The following is a 19,515-nucleotide window of genomic DNA, read 5'->3' as shown; positions in this document are numbered from 1 at the left end:
TTTGCTTTTCAGCATCCCGTCTGTGAGAACTAGAGGTGTCATTCACTTGAAGGGAGCAGATGTTAAAGGTTCTTGCCCCTGCCTCCCTAATCCCAAACACCCTTGAAGAAGAGAAACGTCCTATTACCCAAATAGGCATCTTTCTGATGGTGAGAAAAGGCGGTAAAAGGCAGTAAATCTGCCTTCTCATTATGAAGTGCAACAATAGATTGATTTATGTAGAAAAGCAACTGTTGGCCTTATATGTGTGCATGGAAATGTAGGTTCCTTTAGAGCCTTAGAAGCAGTAGCTTTCCTCCTGTTCTTGAGAAGAATTTAATATTACTAATAGGTGATGTGTTGATTCTAAATGCCAAATTTTTTTAAGGGAGTACATTGAAAAGAAAACAACAACAAAAAAATCCACCTCCTCATGTTTTCACATGCACAGTATCTTGAGGAGTGTGTTTTGCTGTTTCAGTTCATTTTCATTCAGATAGAGGGGGATTCTTAAAAATAGTTTTATTTGTATCAACTTTGTGTTAGCACTTAACACTTTAAATAAAAGTGGATATAAGTATAACAGATTTAGATGTGAGGCTGTTTATAAAATTTTTAGTTTTCCTTAAGGTGTAATTTTCAACAAACACTATAAAATTATCAGACCCACTTTAAAGATAATTTCAAAATTCAGGGGTGAGGGAGTTCATGTTAAGCATTTTGTGTTGGGTTTTTAAGATGATCTTCGTGCATTTTAAAATCTTTTAAATAAATCTGTGTTACATCTTATTTAATTAGAAGCTTTGTTAGAGTATTTCTATTTAACTTAATAGTTAAAATTTAAGATCTAAGCCCATTTTGAGCATGAGATATAAAATACAAAAATCTAGGTGGTCTCTAAATAATTTGGTAGGATACTGGCCTTATATATTTAGCACCTAGCACTCCAAAATTTGAAATCTATGTGATATAATTAAGATTTGAGCAGGCAAATTACAGAATTCAAACTGATAATTATCAGTTGATGTTAAAGCTCATCTCTTTCAGTAAACATGTATCCCTAATGTATGTATATTTCTAAATTGTAGTAATAGCTGTGCTAATGTACTATGTACAAGAAGTACATGCAAATATTTGAAAAACTAAAAGAAAGTATTATTCAAATAAAGGTTCTATTCTTTTACCCCTATGATATGTCTATGTGCCCATGTCTGTGCATACCCATACCCAAGGAGCTTTGGAGTGCTTTGATCTAGAAGAAAAGGATTCAGTATGTTACCTGAAAAATGCACTGCTACTTTATTTATTTTATTTTTTATTTTTTGGCACTGCTACTTCAATTAGGAAGATACAAGGCTTATAAAGACTTATTCCTTGCAACTATCAACAGCCTTTGTGATAAATAATAGACTGCTAAAGAGAAGTGTTGCATTTTGACCTGGTGATGATTGGGTAGTTTCAAATCAATACTTTTTTCTCAGTGGACTATGGGTATTTTGGAAGTCAAAATATGATGAAATTAAAGGTCTTGGCAAATAAAGTCTTGATGCCACTGCTATGATCATAAATCTATGCTTCAGATTTAATGGGGGAAAATTCTCTAAGATGTGCAAAGATTAAAATTAATAAAATTTCTTGACATTTGTGTAAGTCTATAAAGATTCTATAGGTGTCAATCAAATGCTCTTTGGCCATTTTAAAGTAAGCCATTTTTAAAAAAGTGTCTAAAGTTAATGAGAAAATGCAATTAAATGTCTTGTCAAATGATCTCTTCAAGTGCATCTGTGTTTTACTTCATTTCAATTAATTGCTTTTTATGATACCCTGAATTCATTCAACTTAATTTACTTTAATATTTTAAATTTTATAATCCAAAGCTGAGAGCTATAGCCACAGGCAGCATACTTTTAGGACTTTGTTCAACACTGCCTTTATGGGGAGAGAGAATATAATACTTTTACATTATTTTGAGCATCTTATGCTCTGCACAAGTGGGTTATTTCACAAGTAACTGAATAGTTCTGACAACAGTTTCAGAATCTTATTGTTAATTGATGAGCAATGGTGTTTTGATGTTCATTGGTCAGCTTCAATAATTATTATTTATGGGGCACTTCTATGAGGAAACTTGTTTTTTTTTTCCATTCTCTTTTGTGAGGCATAACAGCTCTAAGCCCTCTCACTTGTAATTTTTTTCTTTCTCTACACTAATTCTCAAAGTACACAAAAGGGGGGGGGGGAAGACCAGTTAAAAGATACATTTCTGGTATTACAACTCAGTGGTGTAGTTTATGGCCAGTTGTGAAACACAACTTCTATGTACATGGTCTTTGCTCAAGGAATAGCAACATGCTTAGAGGTGGTGCAACTGTAAATGGTCTGTTTCCAGACGATTTCTCATTCCTACAGCTCTTAACAAGTGAGTGATTTTTGGAACACATCTGGCATATATACCATCTTGCAACAACTGGATTTTTTTTTTTTTTTAAAGATCATATGTTCTGGCCACAATAGTCAGTAGCAGCCTTCGAAGTACAACTGGTGATGAGAGATAAAAGACTTGGGGCTCTTGTGTTTAAAAGAGAGGAAGCTAAAAGAAAATTATAGCCATCCCTAAGTGTGGAAAAGGGTTTCATGGGAAGATTTATAGACCCTTGTTCCCCAAGGCCATTTCGTTTCCTAATGGGATTCTGTGTTCTCAGACAGGGGGTGATGGGCACAAATGATGACAGTGTTTAATAATAACAGCAAAGATGACAATAATAAGGAAGGAAGCAAATGCAGTTGCTAAAAGCAGAACCATCACAATGTAAAGCCAATTATCTTGGCATCCAGGATGATTTTGTCTGTAAATTGAATGTAACAAAAAAAAAAGGACCTTTCCTGGTTTGCTAACAGTGGAGAGAATTCTTAAGATCTTGCTCTCTTACCAGCAAATGATGGGCATGACGATAGCTTTTGTTAATATAAGGGCCCAGCAGGCTAAATATACTTATAATTTAACATCAAGTTCATTAAACTTGTCATAACACCTACAAATGGAGAGGGTTTGCCAAAGAGAGATGGGGAGTCTTCCCTGTGGTCATAGACTTGAGTAACTGTCCAACAATAACTTAATTGTCCAGCAAGTTATAGCTTCCTATTCCAGGGTCCTTTCTCCAATTTCACCTTGTTTTCAAAGAAAGACCTGTTGGCAGATTATTTAATGCTAAATATATTTTTTTCACTTGGAAGTTATGTATAGATTGTAAGATGAGTTAAGTAACAAGACTAGATCACTTTAAAAGGCAAATAAAAAGAAATAATTGCAGTGTATTGCCTGATGTCAGTCTTCTTGAACAGTACCAATGTCAAGAGGATCAGGGCCATTCTAGGAGAAAACTCCTTGCTTTTTAAAACAAAACTTGTAAAACTAGTGAGATGAGTAGCCAGGATCTGTTGTAGTATTGATTGGACAAATGTTAGAAGCAATTGACACAGACACATTCAGATCTAGGGATAAAGTGTTTTATCACCGGTTTGCTTTGGGAGCCAAATGCAAGATGTCCCTTAGAGGGATATTCAGTGAAGCTTTCACAGTGACATAGAAAACTCTGTTCACTGACTGGTGTTGTGAAAGGATGTTAGTGTGTTCAGAATACTGCTTTAAATTAATTCCATTTGTTCGAGGTTAATAGGTGTAGAAAGAGAACTGGATTAGAAATCCAAAAACTTGGTGCTAATTTACCTAAATACTACCTAATTGCCACTTAATTGTGCTTTTAGTTTCATCATCAATAAAATGGAGATTAAAAATATGTCCTTTTGTCTTAGCTTGGGCTACCATAACAAAATACTAGAGAGTAGGGAGGCTTAAACAACAGGGATTTATTTCCTACCATTCTGGAGGCTGGGAAGCAAAGATCAAGGCTCTGCCTGATTTGGTTCACCTATGAGGGTTCTTTTCTTGACTTGGATCTGGCTGTTTTGTCACTGTCTTCACATACTGGGTAGGGAGTGAAGCAGGGAGCAAGATCTCTGGTGTCTCTTCTAAATATGGACACTAATCCCATTATGAAAGCCCCATCCTCAAGACCACATCTAAACCTAATCGTCTCCCAAAAGCCTCATCTCCAAGTACCATCACTTGGGAGTTTAGGACTTTAACATATGAATTTTGGCGGGACATATTCAGTCCGTAGCACTTGCCTTTCTCATGGTAGAACAATTGAAATAATATGATAAGGCTACACAAAGATATATTAAGAAGTTAGAGTTATTGACTGATGTTTTCCAATTGGATTTTCATATATCTTTCCATTTAATAAAGTTTCGTTCTTGGAGACCTGGATGGCTCAGGCAATTATGCATCTGCCTTTCAGCTGAGGTCATGATCACGGGGTTTCTTTCTGATCAAGCCCTGTGTCTGGCTCCCTACTCAGCACCTCCCTCTCCCTCTCCCCCTGGCTCATTCTCTCTCCCTCTCTCTCTCATTCTGTCAGATAAATAAACAAAATATTTTTTAAAAAATGAAGTTATGTTCTTTTAGCATGTTTATTTTGAAGCAGTTATTAGTGCAAAGCTAAATGAGAATAAAAGTTCTCATTTCTAGCCTTTTAGCAATTCACTCTTGCTTCATTCTTGTTAGATTAACTTAATATAAGTGTTATTTCACAACTTTTCAATACTTAGTTCTTTGCTTACCTGTGAACTTACATTTTAATGAAACAGCTATCTTAGCTGCTAATGGGAATTGGTAAGAGAACACATTCATGGGATGAGCATTTTCCACACTTGTTTAAAATGGATGTAATTTTTCTTAAAAAATGTATTAAATGTGTATTGAAAAGTTGAATTGGATTATCTTCAATTTCTTATAGAAGAGAGGCTAAATGAGGTAGTTTTTTGTTCAGTTTTATCAAGCTATAGTTGAAGTATATCATGGTATTAGCATAAAGTGTGTAGCATGATTCGATACATGTGTGCATTGTGAAATGACTGCCACCCTAAGTTCAGTCCATGTCCATCATAAATGAGACAGTCTTTTATTTTTCTATTTTTTCTTGTAAATTTATTTTTTATTGGTGTTCAATTTGCCAACATATAGAATAACATCAAGTGCCCTGCTCAGTGCCCGTCACCCAGTCACCTCCACCCCCTGCCCACCTCCCCTTCCCCCCACCCCTAGTTCATTTCCCAGAGTTAGGAGTCTCTCATGTTCTGTATGAGACAGTCTTTTAAATGATACTATAATGCTAAGGAAAAAAAGTGTCAGATGATTATTAGTTTTTGGTGAAGGAAGCACTAAAACTGAAAAGAAACCAGTAGTTCAGTCATGAACATTGAGTAGAGACGTAAATAGTGTATTACATTTGTGTTTTCTTTGATTAGTACTCACCCTTGACATAGTCTTTCTGGATATTTGTGCAGAAAAAAAAAAAGAATTGTTATTGCAGTCTATGTGTTTTCTCTTTCTAAACAAGGTAGAAATTTTGTGGAAAAAAATGTAGCAATGTATCTAAAATAATTTAACTACTTGTACTGTATTCTCTCCCTTTCCCCCCCACCCAACGGGGAAAAAAAATTATGTTATTCTTTTCCTTTCCCTCTATTTTGATTGTTTTAAAGATCAGGTTGAAATTCTTTTTTTTTATTATTATTTTGAAGATTTTATTTATTCATGAGAGAAAGCTGCAGAGACATAGATGGAGGGAGAAGCAGGCTCCCTGAGGGCAGCCTGATGCAGGACTTGATCCCAGGACCCCAGGATCACGCTCTGAGCCAGATGCTGACATTCAATCTCTGAGCCATCCAGGTGCCCCAGGTTGAAATTCTGTTCATAAATATGTTGCCTGTGAGAAAAGATGGAACTTCTTTCTTCTGATTACCTAAGGAATAAGCTTGCTCCCAGTGAGAAACAATGCCAGATTTTACAGGGCCTCTTGTGTGACCTGCCTTGACAGGTGTTCTCTTTTGAAGCACTTAACTTGTACGAGTTGTAAACATGTGGTTTTTCTTACTTGTCTTGGACAAAAATAATCCTCCATAGAAAATCCATTACAGAATGGTTTTGCATAGCCATTTAATGCTGAAGATTCCATGGCAAATCTTGGTAGGCCCATTGTTTTGGTAGTAAAGATATATCTTGTTTTAGGCAAAAGAGGAGTATGTGGTCTCTTGTAAGTAATAGTAGCAACCAAATGTTGATTAGCTACCAGTGTAAGAATAGTGGGCTAGGAGTTTTTAGTCAGGTTTTTATTAGATATTGGGAAAAGGCTTGAGCAGGCAAGGTGAGAGGTTTCTAAATTTAACACTCAATGAATGTTTGATATGATAATAATTGTCATAGAATTTTAAAATTTAAATTCAATTGATATATTGTGCATTATTAGTTTCAGAGGTAGAGTTTAGTGATTCATCAATTGCATATAACAGTGCTCATTACATCAAGTGCCCTCCTTAATATCCATCACCCAGTTACCCCATTCCCCTCACACCCCTCCCCTCCAGCAGACCTTGTTTGTTTTCTAGAGTTAAGAGTCTTATGGTTTGTCTCCCAAATTTGAGGTTCTTAAGCCTAGACTTTTGTCACTGTGGAACCCATCATTTAAAGAAACTTAATGTCTAGTGTTTGATTACTCAGTCAGCAAAACATGTGCCTTCCAGTATCAATATGAAAAAGCCAAAAATGTTTTCTTAGTGGTGAGAAATTTGATATTTCAGAAACAATATCAAGTTAGTAATGGGAAAAATCAGGACCTCATTGGAGTTCCTTGTACTTAGGTTTTAGCACATACATACATAAGTTGGAAAGAGGATACAATAATCTTTTCATTCCTTGAGAGTCTTAATCCGGTTCTGTGTATGGTAAATATTTTTTAAAAAGCAATCTTTTCTAGGTTATAAGATCATCCTTGATTTGCATTTTTGGAGAGTAAATCTGATTTTATTGTCATATAAAATACAGACTTAAAGTGAGTAAATCTGTTTTGTTGGATTTGATAAGATGTAAGATGGTGTCGGCTTCATCTAGCAGCAGAATGGGTTTTTGACAGTTAACATTTAGTTGAATTCTGTCCTGGTCTGTCTAGGTTAAGTTGAAGGTCCATCTACTATGACATGATTTTATATATGCTTAGATGTTTTTATTGAGCCATAACTGTGTTCTTTCAGGTTGTTTTCTCACAAAATACTTTGATGAGTATGCAGGGATGCTACTTCTGGATACATCACTAAGTTTCTAGCTTTTCTCATGTTGCTTTTTTTCTTTAAATTTAAGAGTCTTTCCAAAATATGCATTTGCATTTAGAAGAAATGATTAACATAGTATCAGTGGTGTTGTACTTGGAATTTTCATTAATATTTGCTTGAGCTTTTACAATATAAATATGCCTGGACCTTCACACCAAACCTATTTAATCAGAATTCCCTTATATATAGAAACCCCCCAAGTGATTCGGATGAATATCCGTGGCTATGAATCTCTGGATCCTTGGTCAGTGTCTTAAAAGTCTGGTTGGTCCCCAGAACAGCAGCAGCAGCATTACCTGGAAACTCTTTATGGAATCCCTACCCCAGAATTATTGACTCAGAAATCTGGAGTGGGACCCAGCTGTCTGTGTCTTAACAAGTCCTTCAGGTAATTGTAATGCCCATGAAAGTGTGAGACTCCATATCTGATCATCCCAAGGAGTCTCCTTAGCTCCAAAACCACAAATCCTCATCCAAAAGCTTCTAAGATACTGGATTTGCTACCCATCATTCAACATTTTGTCCTTCTCCAATCACCTCTTTTGCTTTCAACTTTCTATTTTAATATTTTCAGTGAATTAATGTGTTTATTAAAAACCTTAAACGTTTTGTGGGTCAGGCATGGCATTAATGATAAACATAGAATGAAAGCCTTTTTCTCCTATTGTGTTATGTTCTCTACTCTTCGTCAATTTTCTGTTGGTTGGTAACTGTTGATTTATTAACCTTGTTTGTGGTTAAGAAGCTAAAAGAAGGCTGCCTGCAGGTTTGGGTCTGGCACTGGCATGATGCTTGAGACCGATGGATCAAGTTTAGCATGGGGTGGTTCTAGAGATGGCCACCATCCCCTCTTGGTTTCCTAATTAGTGTCACTCTAAGCAAATAGCTCTGGCAAACGGCTCCTTTAAGTCCAGTGCAACATGACTGGTCCAGCAGGAGGGGGAATTAGAGCTCTTTCCACTCACTGTAAGGAAACCTCTTTTTTGGCTCCCAAATGGTTTCCAGAGCTATCAAAATAATACCGTTTGCAGACACTTTTCATGGCTGAAAAGAGCAACTTGGAAAGGAAAAGGAGTACTCCACGGCCCCCGGGAGAAATGTTTTGCAGCTGGGCATTGCACATAACTGCTAACTGAATGCCCTTGCAGTGCGTAGCTCACCTTTGTGGCTCAACAGTGGAAGAGCCACTCAACGGAAATGAAGAGTCCCTCACACAGGCATGTGTGCTTGTAAACCAGCTCCTCTTGGTGGGCCACAGACAGCAACATGTTGGACATTGAACTGCAAATCTCAAGCAAATCTTGCAGTAGTGAAGGGTTGGAGGCCGCCTGCTGCTCATTAGAGATCCTGTCTGGCTCCTTTCCTGCGGAATGAGTAGTAGATTGCTGACACCTGTTTTCCCATCCAGCCTGAGGATGTGAAGTGTGCATCAGGAATGCCTGAAAGTGCTTCCTTGTGTCCAAGTCTGGGTCTTAGTGTTGCTTGGAGAGAAGGGGGTTGCCATTTAGGGCCGGGGAGGGGGGATGAGTAAAAATCAGTGGTGAGAAAACTGCATTATCAACTGAGCTGAGGCTCTCCCTCCTCGTTTAGTGGCTTCTGCTGGAGCTCTTTTGTCTTCCACACGGCCCTGATACCTCCGTCACCCAATGAGTGAAGTCAAAAGAAGAAAGAGATGTCTGTACGGGAAAAGACCTTATCTGATACTCAAATAACATGAATAGATAGTTGAGACTGTGAGCACATGAGAAATGGGATAAAAATAGTCCACCCAAATTTACCAACATTATTGAGTTATTTTAAATTGGACCTAAGTATGTAAAATTCAAATATGTTGATGGTCTGATCAGTTTCTTTGCACAGTTCTGTCCAGGTATTTGTTCTTCCCACTTTGACCCACTGTAAAGTCTCATAAAAACTGGCAGATGGTAGAACAAAGCACCTAATGCTCTGCCTTCAGTCACAGATAGAGAGTGCATGCTTTATGCAGTGTGTTAAGGTGAGTATGAGGGGATAACCAACACAAGAGAGACCCCCACACCCTTTTCTTTGCAAGTCCCTGCAGTCTCCTGGAGAGGAGACACATCAGAGGCAGCATAACACTATAGCATATCAGATGAGCAAACAGATGATGAGATACACATTTTCAGTGGGTTCAGAGCAGGAAGACAACTGTGAGTTGGACAGGTCAGGGAGGATGTGGTATTTGTCCTGGGTATTAGAGGATGAGGAGAATTCAGGGTGAGAGAGTGGGGCATGTATATGATGCTTTTTCCCTGCATCCACAGGCTGGAATTAGAGGGTGGGGTGTGTGTGTGTGTGTGTGTGTGTGTGTGTGTGTGTGTAAGTATTGGCAACATTTCCCACTGACTCAATTGTGGGACTTGGCCAGATCTCCTTATGAACATTATCTCCATTTGTGAACTATGGATGAATGAGGTTAGGGTTGGGTCATGGCCTTGGACCAGAGTGAAATTAACTGGCTCATAATGTGATTGAACTAATGACCTTGGCCTCATTACCACTATGTTCTAACCAGTTGAGTCAATCAAACATTGCAGAAAGGGTAATCAAGGTAATCTTTTAGAGATTTAGATAGCAGTAAACACAGGAGTAAAATCAAAGCCAGGTTCTTCCCTCATGTAATGCCCAGGTGTTTGTCTCATCATCCTTGAGTTTATATACTTGTTCCCACGTCTGGTAAAAACATGGTAGACAAAACAAAAAGGACACCATGATTCTCCTGTGTCACTGGTTTTGGCATAATACAATGTGTAATCATTTTTCTTGCATGGTGTTGGAATATTTTTGCACAGCAAAATATTTTTGAGCAATAATGTTAATTTTAGTTGTGGAGCATCCTATAAATTTATTAATGATGGCTTTCTTTTCTTCTTTAAAGTCTGAACAACCTAGTCCTGCCAGCTCCAGCTCCAGCTCCAGCTCCAGCTTCACACCGTCCCAGACCAGGCAACAAGGTATCAATATCTCCCAGGCAAACTATGAGGCATTTTTCTCATAAAACGTCTTAATGAGCTGATTTATGGCCTATTTTCTACTGTTTTATTATTTGAATGATAACTTGGCTTTTATGCAGTTGTATTTATTTCCCCGAGGAATGCACTTGAGTATTGTTCTGATGTATGAGACCGGCCTCTAGAAATTCCCCTTTTTCCAGTCCCTGCCATCAGAGTCCCATTTTACAAAAGGATTATAGACACAGCCTATTCCAGGGAGCTCCCTAAGGAAATACAATAGCAAAAGCTGGAGTTGAGAGGCTCTGACAGAGAAATAGATTTTTACTCTCTCTCCTGGATGTCTTTCATTTTATTTATTTTTTCCTACAGATTAATAGACCTGTTTTCTTTGGCAAGTGATAGTTTGCTGTCTTTACAATATATTTTCCCTCTACTTGAACTTAAAGAAATTTAAATATAAAGAAACCTAATAAAGAAATTTAAACCAGAACATTAAGTATGTATTTTATACTTTTGGTGTGTGGAAATTTTCAAATAAGAGCTCCCTCCCTTTTTTTTTAAATATGAAAAGTGAGATAATATGAAGGAATAATTTGTTTTTGAGCATCATTTTGCATATTACCTCATTCATCGATCATACTCAATTTCTGATGGCTTTGTATGTTTTGAAAAGGATTAAATTGTTGTATGTATTTGGGCTAAGGCTAAGCTTCCAGGAAAAAATAAAAGACACTAATCATTTTGGCTATTCAGATTTTTTGTTATACTGACATCCAAAGATATAAGCCCACTACAAAAGCAGGAATTAGTGGAGTGTGAGATTGCAGAGAATCAATACTTATTTTAGAACCAATTTAGAGGTAGCTCGGATATTCATGTCCTAGATTAGACTTTAGGAATTGCCTAATCCAGAATAAAAGTACCTCCTCTCTCACTTTCTTGATTGCCTGCACAATCTCTTCTTTAACATTAAAAAGAGTGATCTTGTTTTCATCATGTTTAGAGCACTCAAGTGAAAATAAGCCACAGACACACTGAATTTTTGGATTCTTTTTGTTTTCCAGTTATGTCCTATTCTAGAATAAAACTAATTATGACTTGATTTTTTTCTCTCCTATCTAATACTGGATACCCTCTTGAATTTTCTGGGCACCTGATTTATTACAGGGTTTTATTTATGTAAATATATGCTGGTATTTTGCCAGGAATTTCTTAAAAAGTAAAATAAAAATTGGTTGCATAAAATTGTTGCTTGAACAAGATCTTGTGTCCAGGATCAATATGAAGATCAGAGATAGTACATTACACCATGGAATTGAAATACTTTATAATCTGAACTTGACTGAAATGCTTGCTTGACCTGAAATTGACCTTGAAATAAAAGGAACAGCTAAACCTTAATAGATCAAAAACTACCACACAAAGGCTGCATTGCCAAGAACAAGTTACAACCACGGTGATTTATTTGCCTCAACTTTTCAATACATGGATTAACCTAACAAAACATTCAATTTACTAATAGATCTTTCTGTTCCTCTTTAGATGTAATTTTTCTTAGGGAAGAAAAAATACATAGAAAAACATTCCTAGGAAAGAGAGATTTTCCAATAAACATCCTGGGGCATCTGTTGTGAAAACAACAATGTTTCAGTTAGATGTTATATTTTAGAAACTACCAAATTTATTTTATCACTTGCATAAATATATGTAATGATGGGGTTTTGTTGTTGGTTTTTTGGCCAGTGTTCAGTGCCGGTGAGCTGTCCACTATGTCTGCTATGACTAAGTGTGTATGAAATAGTTTGATTTGTGGTTCACCATCATTCCTCAGGTCCTTTAAGGTCTATAATGAAAGATCTGCATTCTGATGACAATGAGGAGGAATCAGATGAGGCAGAGGATAATGACAATGACTCCGAAATGGAAAGACCTGTAAATAGAGGAGGCAGCCGAAGCCGCAGGTGAGTGCCTTGGTGGGAACACAGCTCCCTGGGATGAAATCCTGCCTTTTCCCCAGACTTACTGGTAGAACCATGGCCAAAGTATGCAACACCAGAAACAGTGGTGGGAAATGGTCACAGTCATTTGAGTTGGGTCACCTTGGCATGTTTATCTCCACCTCTGCAGAGAACTGTGTGTCCCTTTTTTCAGAAAGCAAAAGGTTTTGCTTCTAAAAATTCTATAGGGAAAACATCCTGTTAGTAGTCCTTGTTCTTGAAAGGCTCTGCCAACGTGGGAAGGACTGGCTGCTGAAATGAACTCTGTTTTCATTTTTTAAGAGTTTGTGTCGATCCATGGCTATCGCCTCAGAATTTAAGGAGACATGTTTGCTGTTTGTAGTTAGAAATACATAATTGGCTTCAGTGAATTATGTGTGTGACCTAATTAAAACTAGGATCACCTGTGTGTGTTTTCCAGCAAATAAATTCCTTTTAAGTGTGCTGACAATTAGGTTCCTTAAGTAGCTTTAATGCTGTGAGGCATAATTCCACATTATAAGATGGTAATTCATGTCACTTATAATTAATAGTCAACTTGAAATTGCCTTGAGGGTTTTATTTCTTTATCATGAGGAAAACAAATAGGCATGCTTACTTTAATGGGTTTGAGTAGAAAAAATATGAATCTACTTGAACTTAAAATCCAATTACATTTATAATACCTCACATTAAATCTTTTCCCTTTATCCATTACTGTGTGGAAGGCCCTAAAATTCCTTAGAAGGATACTATCTTAATCCCAACTGGACAGATCGTATGGTTTCTAATCAGTAATTCCTTGGTGTCCTTTGAGAAGGGCTCCTCTGAGTACGTATGCCCCATCACATCCCTCACTGATTCTTCCATGTGGCTATACTCAGTAGTCACACCCAATACCTCTTTCTCCACCTTGTCTTCCAAACTCACCTATCTCTATTTTTTCCTTGAATAGGAGAAAATAAGGAGCCTTATAGCTTTGGTGTTATAACATTTCCCCTTAGAACTCTTTAATCTGACAAGAAGGAAACTAACTGGTAGGGCAGAAGGATCTAAAAATGGACCAGAACATGGCAGTGAGCATATTTATAACAACCAAAATCCTCACTGCTGGTGGGCTCTCAAACTTACCTGATGAAAAATGCATTTAGCCAAATTACAGTTAGAGTTATTTCGAAAATCTAGATATTCCATGATTGGCTATTGCCCACCCACTCGCCATCCCATCCGAGTGGGGCAGGTCAGATCCTACAGGCTTGTGAGTTATCTGATGTGATACACACGATGTTGGAGACTCGCTTCTTTCCCCCTGCCTGACATGTGCTGTTAGCACAGCAGCGCCAGTGTAACATTTGGTCTTCCTTGCACTTGTGAAGTCTCAACTGTTTAATCAGTTTAAATACTCAACCTTCCACTTCAGTCAAGAAGCATTTTAAAGCAGCGCTTCATCAGAACACTTCATTAATGTAATTTAGTTAAGAAAAACAAGTTCCATCAGTTTTTGCTAAAAGGATGTCCCAGTGTATCCTTTTCATTTCCTATCTTGTATCTTGTCTATCTGAATATATTATAGAGCTGGAATGTGATTGCCTATTCAGAGCAAAAAAAAAAAAAAAAAACTATCCTGATTTCTAAAGCATTTTCTGTTTCTGAAAAGAATATTTTATTAGGTGACTGTGTAGCTAAAGAGAGAGAGCAAACACTGAAGGACATTTCAGAAGAGGGGTATACATTCAGTGGAGTAGAATAAAGAAATATCTCCTACCCTGGCTAAAAGAAAATTCTATTTTGTTCTGAAAAGAAAAGAAACAAAGGGGAGGGGTTATATTTTTATGTTGTCTTTGGTTGTTGAAAGATATTCTGTTTCTCTAAAGCAGTTATCCCAAACACACTGTCTCTTCATGTTGCTGAAGTATATTTCCAATGAATTCTTGTAGCAGCAACAATTAAGTCAAAACTAGGGACAGCCTTAAGTCATTACACAGTAGAAATAATTGTTGTCGGTCTGTCCAGCACGTTGGGCTTCACACAGCCCATCTTCAGACATCACCCTGGGCTGGCAGCCATGCAGGGCTGTTTGTATTCTTAACAGTTGCTTCTACTCCCGCAGCCTGTATTCTGGCCATTTTGGTAGAATGTTCACCTGTAGCAGAGAGGCAGGGGGAACAAAAACTAGAAGGTAGTAACCTAAAAATGGTCTAATTTTGCTGACCTTCGGCTGGCTTTGTGATAGTAGGTAGGTGAAGTTGGAGCAGGGATATAAAAGAATAAATGAGGCCAGTACAATAAAGTTGCTGTGCACCAGCTGTGGGTTACATTGCCTGAGTTTGAATCCCAGAACCATTCCTTTTACCTCTTGACCACAGGTGAGTGATCCAATCTAAGTCTGTTTCCTCATCTGTTGAAATAAGGGTCATTAAATGAGAAATAGCAGGTAAAACACTTAACACAGTTCCATACAGAGTAAGCACTGGGATGTGTTAGCAGTTGCATGAGGTGAAACAAGTTTTCAGTGGTTAGTGTTTGGATTCCTTTCTGTCTGCGCCTAGTTCCATAGATAATTCAAGAACTATCTGTACCTATGCATGTAACTTCTGTTTCTTTGCAGAGTTAGCTTAAGTGACGGTAGCGACAGTGAAAGCAGTTCAGCTTCTTCGCCCCTACATCACGAACCCCCACCACCTTTATTAAAAACCAACAACAACCAGGTAAATTGTTGGGTTTGCACTCTTCGAGACTCTGCAAAACTAAGTGTGATCATTTTTACAAAACACAAAACTTTTCATCCCTTAATTCTAAACTAAGTCTCTCTCAATATCAAATACGTGGGAATCGACAACCTTCAGAATAAACATGTAGTTGGGGTGAAAGAACTTCTGTTGTCATGAAAAGTATGTTTCATTGGATGGGTTAACACAGAAAGTGTTGCTCATTTGCCCCTGATTTCTGTGGGTTTTTTTCCCCCTCCAGCAGTTAAGTAGGCTAATTTAATGATTTAGAAAGAATATAATCTTTGGAGCTAGTTTACAGCCTGATTCTTTGTTTTTTAAAAAAAAAATATTTATTTATTTGAGAGAGAGAGAGAGAGAGACCGTGCACGCATGAGCAGGGAGGAAGGAGCAGAGGGAGAAGCAGACTCTCCTCTGAGTGGAGAGCCCAATGTGAGTGAGACTCGATCCCAAGACCCTGGAATCATGACCTGTGCCAAAGGCATCTGCCTTTGTTTAACTGACTGAGCCACCCAGGTGCTCAGCCTGGTTCTTTGTTTTACTAATTTACAGTAATGTACTGGTGGGAAATGAACTTTTAACTTTTGATTCTGTTTCCTCATCCATAAATGGAAATATTAATACCTGCCCTGCCAGTTCTCTGAATGATGACAAATACCATATTTGTAAAGAGCATGTGGCCATGCTTATTATTGTAGGTGCTCTGCCTCTGTGTGGTCATCCAAGGAAAGAGGGTCATCATTTGGAATTGTAAGGAATAGTTTATAAAATGCGAATAATGGTCATTATCATTATTATAAATCAAGCAGAAAGAAGCCTTATTAATTTAATAGTCCATTCAGAATGTAGTTTTTGGATAAGGTCTAGGCAAAACTTTGGAGGCTTTGATGAAGAGCTTTTCTTAAACAAATGATTAAGACTGGGATATTTTAAATACTAAAATAATTTCAAGTATCATGAATATTATAAAAACCTCATAGTGCATTGAGTTGATACACTCATTTATATAAGCTATTCTTATCTCTTTGTTTAGGCAGGTTCCCTGTGACTTCTAGAATAATTTCTTAATCCAAGTTACCTTATGAATATTATGAACTTAAAAGAACTGCACTTTTCTGAAATTATTCTCTTTCACAGATGTCCTACAATTTTAAACAGCCTTGTCCTTGAATTTGTTATCTTTGCTTTACTGAGAAAATATGATTTTTTATAGCAGAAGATTTTTTTTCTTTTAAAATTTTGTATAAATCATAAGATCTCTTAAAATTTAGAGTACCTCATTTAGAATACCTCATTTATAAAGTTTATCCACAACTTAAGTTTATTCCTATTCCTTCATTGTAGAATAGGAATAATATCAGTGTTCTCTACCTCACCACTTTTATTCAACTGCAGTTTCTTTGTGGCCTACATGTGAATGCAAGCCCAGCCTCATCATCTGTTACAGACTGGCTGTTCGAGGAGTTAGTACATTCTTACTCCTGACCCTACTTCCCTGCACACCATGCATTCCCCAGCTCCAGTGCCAGCCATGCCCTTGGCCCTGGGCCGGCCAACTCTCCCCTCTGGCATGACAGCCTACCACCACACATCAAGCACTTCTGGGGCAGGTAAAGACTAAGGGCAGAACCACATCATCACCAATCAGTTGGGAAGAGACTTGGGCTGGCTAACTAGATAACTTGAGTTTCTTTTGTAAATCTGTGCTTCAGTATATAAGCTGGCAAAGGGATAGAATTTGGACTTTGCATATATTTGCATATTTAATTTAAACCTTTGGAGCTTCCGGTGGGGTGTGTGTGTGTGTATGTGTGTGTGTGTGAGATAGAGAGAATGAGAATGAATCCGGGTCCTTCATGGGCAGTAGCAGTAACTATCAGGAGTTAGGGGCATTAGGTATCCCCCTCTTAAGCCCCTTGAGCTTCATTCCCACATGGAGGGGTTAGACTGATAAACCAGCTCCATGAAGCCCCCAGTCTTGCCTTTCAAACCACCCTAAACATTTCCTGGATGGGCAGTCCTGAGTTGACTTGGCTCAAATCTTGGCTTCAGGGAAAGTTTTGGATTTTTTTTTTTTTAAGCCTGTCTAGCAAAACAAGACTAAAAAAATGAATGGTATCATCTATCTGCTGAGGGTAAAAATTACTTTATCCAATTAAATAGCATACCACTGGTTTCTTGGCATATGTTTACTCGACAAATGTAGCTTCACACATGTGAATCATCAATCTGTCAGGAATATTCAGTTATATGTCACTTCCTCCATGCACCTATAAGCATAATAAGACAGTCCATATGCTTTCACTTTTAGCTAGTCTAGGGTAGGAAATACGTGTAGTATCACAAGAGCACTTACCTCCTTGAAGCTGTCTTGGAACTGAGAGAGCAAGAAAAGGTTTTTAAAACTTTGTATTGGTTTCTTAACCCCTCAAGTTACCTGCATCGGGTCAGGAGTGTTGCTATATCCCTTTAAATCCGTGTTCTAGGACTTCTTAAAAAATTGCTAATCTTCCTTGGTTCTTCATGCCAGTGAAGTGAAAGAGTAAGAATTTCTTAAAAATATCAAAGCCCCCTGAATTTCACCCTAGAATGCATTTTCAGTATTCATTTGACTGTATGTGTGAGAATTTGATATTTCACATCAAATAAAATCAATGAAAACAGACTTCCTGTTTCACAGACCTTCTTCGTAGGAGTTTCCTTGGTTGCTCTCTGTCTGCAAATTGATAATGATCTCTGAAATTTTTGTAAAATTCGAGGCATAGCCGAGTTTTCCTTACTCGTTCTCAAATATTCCAGGGACGAGGGAAGAGAGAAAGTGCTAATTGAATCAGACATTTTCTAACTTTGGGAAAAACAGTGAACAGACAGAGGCAGGCACATGTCAACAAAGCTAGTAATTAACCTGAGTATTGTTAGGAGCTACTGGATCATTAACATGAAAGGCCCATCAGTAGAGAATCCAGGCTGCTGAATAATTGAGTTGTCAGTCCTCACAAAGAGATACAGAAAAATAATCTTAAACGTTTGATTCTAAACCATATCCTCAGATTAAGGATTGAGGTGCAACTAATCTGAGTTCTGTTTTAGCGGATGACCATGGATATAAATGGTGCATCTTGGCCATCTGGGTAGTTGTTGCCTTCAGTAAAGCTTAATAGGGAATAATAGTGAGTGCTGTGCCATTTTAACCAGAGGAGTGTGTGTGTGTGTGTGTGTGTGTGTGTGTGTGTCTGTCTGTATTATTATTAAACTTCAAACCTCCCTTACCTGAGTTTCAAACAAAATCAAAATTCCAGATCCCTTTTGGCCGAAAGTATGAGGAGAAAAGGGGTTGGGGGCGACAGGCCTTGAGGGAAGGAAGTGATCCATTGTAACCAAGTTAATATTCAGAATATCATAAATTACCTATCAGCCTGCAAGGCATGTGGAATGAAATTAAAGAGTCTATCCAGTTGAACTGGTTTGAAATAAGCTCATGGAAGACAAGGTGCTGTAGTTTTAAATTCTGGAGTCGTTTCCTTAAAGATAAGAAATGATCATAAATAAAACAATTGTCTTCAACATGGCTCAGCTCTCCCAGAATGAGGTTTTGACAAAGCTGTTTATTTTGGAGCAGGGAGAGATCAAAGAAGGAAGATTAACTGAGCCCTCTCTGGGCAGCCACTCAGTAACTTGAGGCGGATCACTGACACCCGGAGCTTTTGTTCCTGCCACTGCAGCTTCAGAAGAAAGAAACTAGGATTTCAATGTAGTTTGGCCTTCTGTGCTGTAGCACTTACGGAATGTGTAGGGTGGGACTTAAGTGCCCCGAATGTTCTATTTTCTGCTCTGAAGTGGTGGTAGAACTCTAAACCTAGTTAGCAAAGTTGCTTACAAATACAGAATCCTTAGTCACTTTGATCCCCCGGAGTGCAGTGACTTGGGGAATGGCAAGGGGGTGCAGAGTGGGATATGACGGCAATACAATTTAGTTTTCTAATGCACAAGGCAAGCGTACAGGCGCTGTTTTTCTCTCTGGCCTGGAATCTCAGCAGATTGTCTTGCTTTGCCCAACCGCTTGTCTGAGTTGGCGAGGAGTGCCATCTACTGACCTACTTATTCCTAGGTCTCTGAGCTCGGAGTTTCCCCTTGAGGTCTCATTTCCAACAACAATAGAGAAGGAAATTCTGAACGTAGGGGAGTGTTGGGTTTCCTTTACAGTGCGACACGTTAAAAACGATTGCCTTGCCCCAGCGATTAAGTAATTTCCTTGTGTTGCCCAAAGTATTGTATTTTAAGTGAGCGAGCCTGGTCAGATTGGTCATCTGGTTATCTTAATGTTAAAAATGAAGAAATAGAGGCTTTCTCAGGAACAACTCTATTGAAGCTCACTTCTTACCCATGCATTATTCTAAATTCAAAGGAAAATATACCCTTTTAGAAGTATTTGGTCTTCTCCAGAATGTCACGGTCCTATACCAACAGGTAAAATGTTTGTTGGTAGTGTAACATTTTATAGCTGAATGGAAATCTGGACATTATCTTGTTCATTTCCTATATTTCATCTCTCTTTTTTTTTTCTTTTTGAGATCCAAAAAATGTTAAATAATAGAGCTAAAACCTGAACTTAGTTTTCTGAGCCCA

At 37.9% G+C, this 19,515-nt stretch overlaps 1 protein-coding gene across 3 annotated transcripts in view; it reads left to right on the top strand.

The window, feature by feature from the left end:
* MLLT3 (MLLT3 super elongation complex subunit) overlaps positions 1-19,515 on the top strand; it is a 280,717-nt gene that overhangs the window by 247,643 nt on the left and 13,559 nt on the right. For all 3 annotated transcript variants that reach the window (XM_077912123.1, XM_077912125.1, XM_077912126.1), the window contains exons 6-8: positions 10,109-10,184; positions 12,016-12,145; positions 14,769-14,868. In XM_077912123.1, the coding sequence (XP_077768249.1) occupies positions 10,109-10,184; positions 12,016-12,145; positions 14,769-14,868 (306 nt within the window). The remainder of the gene's footprint in view (positions 1-10,108; positions 10,185-12,015; positions 12,146-14,768; positions 14,869-19,515) is intronic.

This window comes from Canis aureus, chromosome 10, assembly GCF_053574225.1.
Source record: "Canis aureus isolate CA01 chromosome 10, VMU_Caureus_v.1.0, whole genome shotgun sequence".
In the NCBI taxonomy this organism is placed as follows: Eukaryota; Metazoa; Chordata; class Mammalia; order Carnivora; family Canidae; genus Canis; species Canis aureus.
This window is presented reverse-complemented; position numbering and strand designations above follow the sequence as displayed.